The sequence below is a fragment of the Labeo rohita genome, chromosome 17, assembly GCF_022985175.1.
Source record: "Labeo rohita strain BAU-BD-2019 chromosome 17, IGBB_LRoh.1.0, whole genome shotgun sequence".
In the NCBI taxonomy this organism is placed as follows: Eukaryota; Metazoa; Chordata; class Actinopteri; order Cypriniformes; family Cyprinidae; genus Labeo; species Labeo rohita.
Genome location: NC_066885.1, coordinates 700,025 through 707,854, shown reverse-complemented (window position 1 = coordinate 707,854; position 7,830 = coordinate 700,025). Strand labels below are relative to the sequence as shown.

General features: G+C 34.1%; 1 protein-coding gene across 4 annotated transcripts in view; it reads left to right on the top strand.

The window, feature by feature from the left end:
• Positions 1-207: 207 nt before the first annotated feature.
• The window catches only part of LOC127180108 (ryanodine receptor 3), a 176,289-nt gene continuing 168,666 nt past the window's right edge, over positions 208-7,830 (top strand). For all 4 annotated transcript variants that reach the window (XM_051134057.1, XM_051134056.1, XM_051134055.1 and 1 more), the window contains exon 1: positions 208-333. In XM_051134057.1, coding sequence (XP_050990014.1) covers positions 286-333 — 48 coding nt within the window. In that variant the 5' untranslated portion in view covers positions 208-285. The remainder of the gene's footprint in view (positions 334-7,830) is intronic.

The window sequence follows — 7,830 nt, the reverse complement described above, 5'->3', positions numbered from 1 at the left end:
AATAAATAATATGCAATAAATAAATAATAAATACACACATAAAACAATAATAAATAATAAAGCGGCTGAAAGTTTTACTCTTCGGTTCTATCCACCTGTGTATTAATATTAATATGCGCCAGGCGTGACGTCAGAGCTCAAACCCCAATGCGGTTGAACTGGAAGCGCGCGCGCGCCCCCACTCACTCACTCACTCACACACGCACACACACACGGAGAGAGCGCGCGCTAGAGTGGCGGTGTGCGGCGCGTCTCTATGGCTGCTGTGGACTGACGGAGCTCATCATGGCTGAAGGCGGAGACGCGGAGGATGAGATTCAGTTCCTGCGCACGGTGAGACTGGCTTTTCTGTCAGGATTTCTCTGCTTTGTGTGTTTGTGAAACAATCATCCGCGCGAATCGCGTTCGAACGCCTCATATTAATTGTGTGTGAAGAGCGCGACGCGCCGCGGCCAGATGATCGCTTCATTATAATGCAGTGGCGTTCAGTCAGAGATTGATTATGATTGTACCGCTGATTATTCTCATCCAGTTTGCTGTTTAATTGATGTGGGCACACGATTAATGCGAACTGAAGGTTTTTCTCTGTGATGGTGTTGAATTTGAAACGATTAAGCTAATTTACACTCGAATTAATGGATTATCTGAGGTGATCAATGTCGTTAGTTAAGATAAGTTTCGTTTAATTCAAAAAAAGCTGGTGTGTAGTGTGAGAAATGCAGGTTTTATGTCATTATTTTGTATGTACACGCTTATATATGTATGTTTATATACATATATATTTGTGTGTGTGTGTGTGTGTGTGTGTGTGTGTGTGTGTGTGTGTGTTGTATGGCTATATGTGTGTGTTTGAATGTGTTCATGTTTGTATGAGGTGCAAGATTAAATTCTGATGATCATATTGATCATGTATGTGACCCCGGACCACAAAACCAGTCATAAGGGTCAATTTTTTTTGTAATTGAGATTTATACATAACCTGAAAGCTGAATAAATATAATAATAAATAGCTTTCCATTGATGTATGGTTTGTTAGGATAGGACATTATTTGGCTGAGATACGATTATTTGAAAATCTGGAATCTGAGGGTGCAAAAAAATCAAAATATTGAGAAAATCACATTTAAAGTTGTCCAAATGAAGTTCTTTGCAAAGCACATTACTAATCAAAAATTAATTTTTGATATACGGTAGGAAATGTACAAAATATCTTAATGGAAAATGATCTTTACTTAATATCCTAATGATTTTTGGCATAACCCATATAATGTCTTTTTGGCTATTGCTGGTTTTGTGGTCCAGGGTCATATATGTGTCAAAAAAAAAATGTGTGTGTGTGTGTATATATATATACATATATGTGTGTATATATATATATATATATATATATAGTTTGGAAACACCCTAGAAAAGTGGGGTTTTGGACAATATTGGCATGAATCCTTTTTAATTTGTGATTATTTTGCACTGTTAAGGGACAACACAAACTACGAAAACATATTTTATTGCATAAACAGTTTATACATAGAAAAAAACTTGCATTTTTGATTCATCAAAATATCCAGCATTAGCAAAATATCCAGCTGGGCCTAAATTCATTGTATTCTAAACTTAATCAGTTGTTGAAGCTATTAAGGTGTGCCGACCCAAAAATCTTGTAAAAACCTGGACCAAGTTTAAACCAGTAACCAGGCGTCACAGCTGGTAAAGGGGCATGTCTGACTTTGACGTGTATATATTGCCATTATTATGTCATCAAAATGAAATTTTGTTGTTGCTGCTCTTTAATGATAGTGTCAACTTACTTTAATGTATTTGCACCAAAAAATGATGAGGATTTATGCTGATATCGTCCAAATCCACACTTTGCCAGGGGTGTTTCCAAACTTTTGGAGAGCAGTGTAAATATATAAATATAAATATGTATATAAAAAATGACTTATTAATATTTGCACATTCAATTCTGTTTAAGCACTAAATTCTGGTTATGGTCATATTCTGAATATGATGTTTATAGCTTCCTTGTAGTTCATAGAGAAGATCACAATCACTAACAACGCCAAGCTTGTGGGTTTGACTTCCAAGGAAAGCATGAACTGATACAAGTAAATGTAAATCTTTTTGGATGAAAGTGTCATGTGTGACCAATTATGGGCTGGTTTACGCATGCATGTTTCCTGCTTTGTAGATTTCAGATGCTGCCTTTGGTTATACAGCATGTTCTCAGTTATTTGTTTGATTATTACTTGAAATGCCTGATAACATAATCATTAATGTCAACTTTAAATGAGTCACTTCAGAAATCTGCCCCAGTTTTAGCCTACAGCTACACATCTGTGAGCACCCATGATTCCTTGCGGTCTAAGCATGTGTGTATATCTCCTTTACATGCAACACATTTTCTAAAAAAAAAAAAAAAGCAGGCAGATTCCCCAGAGCTGGGAATGCTGTCAAATTTTGTTTACGTGATTCAGTACTAGTGGGAATTTTGACAAATTCAGATTAATAGGGAATGTGATGAGCGTGCAGTTGTATTGTGAGTAGTATTGTGTTGTGAGTAATGGTGGTGTTGTGTTTATGTTTTAGTGTTGTGACGGATTCACAGAGTCTGTTTCACTGCAGCGTTCAGCACACAGCTGTCTCTCCCTCTCTGTAATACTCCCCATCTCTCTGTTCCTTTTCATAAACTCTTCACAGCTCAGTCTGTCTCATGCAGCACATTTCCATGGCCATGTCTACTCATTTATACTGTTTTATTCTTTAAATGTGTATTATAGAGAGCTTTGGATCAGTGATGATGATGCTCTTTTTTATCATGTCACACTGTGTAACTCACTTGTGCATGTGTCGTTCTGATCAGACGTTCTTATTTGTGTTGCTCATTGTAGTTTCTGTTATTTAATGAGTGTAAATAGATGCATGTTAATTATATTTCATTGCCAGCTTGTGGATCTTGACGTCATGTTCTCAGTACGAGTGGATCTTTTGAAGCTTGATGTTATAGTCGTGTGTGATAAAGGTTTGTGTGACTGTAGAAGCTTCAGCTTGTTGCTTCTCCACAGCGTGCATGTGCATGTGTGAGAGTGTGCATGCACATTTGTGCATTTGTGTGTTTCTGTGTGTACATCCATGTGACTGAGTGTGTGTGTGTCTGTAAGTGTGCGTGTGCATGTGTGCATCTGCGTGTGCATGTTTTGTGTGTGTAAAACTGTGAATGTGCGTGTGCATGCGTTTATGTGCGTGTTCATTTGTCTGTGTGTGCAGTGCAGCATCAGACTGCAGCAGTGAAGTGTGTGTAAGAGTGAGGGCAAGCATGAGTGTGTGTGTTGCACATTGAGTGTGTGTGTGTTTTTCTGTCTGTGTGTGTGCAGTGCAGCATCAGTCTGCGCAGTGGTGTGTGTGTGTGTGTGTGTGTGTGTGTGTGAGCGCTGTCTCACTGCAGAAATAACTCTGTTCTGTGTGTGTCTCTCCATACAAACAGAGTGTGAATTGATTTCATCTGGTGATTGTGTTTGTCTGTGGTTGTTTTTGGTCTTTCAGACTGAATATCTGATAAACACATAAACTGCTTGTGTTTCTTGTTGTGGACGCTGCTAATAAACAGCACAGAGATTGTTTCCCCAGTGAACGTATACTGCCGCTCTAAAGTTTGTAATCAGTGAGATTTTTTAATGGTTTTTAAAGATGTTTCTTATGCTCATCAAAGCTGCATTTGTTTTATTAAAAATACAGGAAAAATTCTAACGTTGTGAAATATTATTTCAATTTAAAATAACTGTTTTCTATGTGAATATATTTTAAAAGGTAATTTATTTCTGTGATACAAAGCTGAATTTTCAGCATCATTACTCTAGTCTTCAATGTCACATGATCCTTTACAAATCATTCTAATATGCTGATTTATTATCAGTGTTGAAAACAGTTGTGCTGCTTAATATTTTGTTGGAACCTGTGAATTTCTTTTTTTTTTCCAGAAAGAACAGTTTTTATATAAAATAGAAATCTTTTGTAACAATATAAACTACTATCTAAAAGTTTGGGGTCAGTAATTGTTTGAAAGAAATTAATACTTTATTATTCACCAATGATGTGTTAAAGTGATAAAAAGTAATAGCAAAGACTTATATCGTTAGAAAAGATTTATATTTTAAATAAATGCTGTTCTTTTAAACCTTGTATTTATCTAGAATCCTGAAAAAACAGGAACAGGAACTCACAGGTTCTGAAAAAATATTAAGCAGCATAACTGCTTCTAACATTGATAATAACAATAGCAATTAATCAGCATATTAGAATGATTTTTGAAAAATCATGTGACACTGAAAACTGAAGTAATGGCTGATAAAAATTCACCTTTGCATCACAGGAATAAATTATTATTTAAAATATATGAATATAGAACGCCAATATTTTAAACTGTAATAATATTTCACAATATAATTTTTATGTATTTTTGATCAAGTAAATGCAGCCTTGATGAGCGTATACAAATTCTTTAAAAAACATTAAAAATCTTACTGATCCCAAACTTTTGAGCGACAGTGTATTTACTGACATATTTGTGAAATTGAGGATAGAATTATTTTAAATATGTGTAGAATAAAACCCCTCGGTCAACCCTTGGTTATTTGTTAGATTTTTTTTTTTTTTTTTTTTTTTACAGGAAGATTTCACTTACTATTTAAAATGAGAATTTTTGAGAAAAATGTGATGTATTTCCATGAAAATAATGTCATATTATAATATGCATGATAACAGGCTGCATTTTCTTTATGCATTTTTTTTCTTTTACTTTTGAGTTAAAAATACAAACAGGACATGTAGTTGATGAGATTCACCATCAGAGCATGTAAATCTTCCAGTGTCTCTTATTTTACATCACCTTCACTGACCAGACAGCCTGTTTACTGTGATTTACCGTGATTTTCTGTCTGTCTGTCTGTCTGTCTGTGTGTGTGTACACCTGTGGCACCTGTAGTTTATCACACACACCTGTTGTGTTGTTTGTGATGTGAATCGCGACTGATATCAGAAGAATAAAGACACGGCGTCTGACGAGTGACATTCAGACCTGCTTCTGTTTATCAGACTCGTTCCTGCTTCATGGACAGACAGATAAGAGAGTGTGTGTGTGTGTGTGTGTGTGTGTGTGTATAAGAGGCGTCATTCGCCTGCTTTAGTGTGTGTGTGTGATAAGGCCACTTCAGGACGGAGTTTAATTCAGTGTGACGGATCTGTGACCGGAACCTTTTCATCCTGAATTAAAGTGAAACTGTTCAAGATCAGATCTGAGCTTCATTTGCTGCAGACACTAGCAAAAGACTTACAGTACTACATTATTTTTGGCATTTACCAGGGTATTTAATGTCAGTCATAGTACAGTCTCAGTCCTTTAGTCAAGTTATTTTTCCATCAAATGCAGCGTCAGTAGTGCAGCTAGATTTGCACATGTGCTAAAGGCCGTGTTTGTTGTGTAAAAGCCCATGTTATTGATAATCGTTTAGTAATATTTAATGTTTTCGGTTGCATTGGGTTAATGTCTTAAAAAAGGTGCTTAAACACGGTAAGATCTGCCTGTTTGACTGTTGTTTTATTAACATATAGTTGTGTATGTGCATAATAGATCAGGTTTTGCATATGTTTGTTGTTCAAATGTCACATTTATCAACTCTAGCATTATATTGTTTCTGTTGGTGATGGCATATTTCTTGCTCACGCTCATATCCAGTGAAATCACATCAGGTCCTGATGGCGACGTGTCACTCTAATTTAATTGATGAGCACACACATGCGCTGGAGCTGTAGACGGTGTGTGAATGTCTGCTGTAATGAGCTATTGATCAGCTAAATGAAGAAATGTGCACCGCTATTGTAAAGCAGCTCTGCTCAACGCTGACACCACTGTATCAAAGGCTTTTTAGTCACACGCACACACACACTGCAGAGATTTATAACGTATAAAACTAATGGTGGGTGATGTGAAAATATTATATATCATAATATTTTGGTCTATGCAGTGACGGTCTTGTCAGACTGAATCCAGGGTAAAAATAGTGTACAATTTGATATATTTTTTTTTGGAATGATTCATTAAAAGAATTGTTTTAATAGTCATTTTGTTGAATCAAAATTCACACAAACTAGGATAAATATAAATTTGTGTGCTGGAGATCATGAGAAGAGCTGCAATAGACACGATGCCAAAAATTTATACTATTAACAAATTTGTAACAGTTTATCAGATTTGTGGAAAAAATCTGATCACGTTTTATAAACGTAAATAATAAAATAATTTATGTTGTTTTTTCGTAATATATAATTATGGTGTATGATAAAAAATGTTATTAAAAAAATTAGGTTTGCTGTGCTTCTTTGCAGGCCTGCACATAATTTTCTGAATGTATTTTAATACTGTGTGGCTAAATAATAATTCATTTATTATTTTTCAAATTGCTACTACTAGTGTTGGGGGTAACACATTACAAGTAACACGAGTTACGTAATAATATACCTTTTTTCAAGTAACTAGTAAAGTAACGCATTACTTTTGAATTTCTAAGAAAATATCGTAGTTATTTTTTCAAATAAGTAACGCCAGTTACTTTTTATCCCTATTTATTGATTGCCAAGTCTACTGTCGGGAAATTGGGAGCAAACATGATGTTACTGTATTCTAGACTAAATGTGAACATGCATCAATTTATCTCACTCACAAAAAACAGATTCAGTATTCCTCAAAATGAATAAAAACAGTGAAAAGCAAACTCAGTATATGATGCAACCCTGCAATAATTATATATGTTAAATAAAACAAATATTCTTTATGTATTTAATCTCATTTTATTAACCAGTGTCTTTGCTGCTGACCTTCGATGATGCAATTCAACCATACTAATAAGCAAAAATTACTTTAGATAAACTAACATTTGTGCTTCATTTTTTTTTTATATCTGAAGAGTGATCTCCTGCATTAATTTACTTTTTTTAAGCCTGAGGTGAATTCATTTCACTTTTGGTGTAAAAGGGCTTTTACATTAGAATTGTTTTATATTAAAAACAAAGCAAGCCCTGCCTAGATTTAAAAGTAATGCAAAAGTAACGTAACACATTACTTTCCATAAAAAATAACTAAGTAACATAATTAGTTACTTTTTCAGGGAGTAACGCAAAATTGTAACGTGTTACTTTTAAACGTAACTTTCCCCGACACTGACTACTACGACCCAAAAAAATGATAACCAGTACTTTAGTAATATTTCACTGTAAAATAAAAAGAAAAATTGAATATTTAAGAAAAAATGATAATAATATAAAAAAAAAAAAGATTTAAAAATCATATAAAAAATTTAGGAGCACAGTCAAAAATTTCAGGAACACCTTCAAATCAATATCTAATCAAAAATTAGCCTTCCCAATACGGGGTGATATTTGACTTAAATTGATTTACAGAGGAATTTTGTAATGGCATTTTTCTAACTTTATTAAAAGTATGTCATCTTTTATGTCCATTTATTTTTAAAAAATATATTTTTTAAGATTTTTAAAATTTCTAATTAAAACAACAGAATACGAACAAGTAGAATAAGAAGAATAAGTTAACTCTGTACTACAGAGGTGCACAGAAGAACTCAAAAGTGTCTTGTAGGTGTATTTTCATGTGTTTAATGAAGCTCAGAGGTGGCATGAGTGCAATCAAATTCATAAATTCATGTTGAGATTAATGTTTTAAATAGAACATTTTGAATATAAATGTTAAATTATTTGAATAACTGAAAAGATGGATTAAAAAATGGAACTAAAATAGCCAGTAGGTGGTGGCGAGTCACTGAT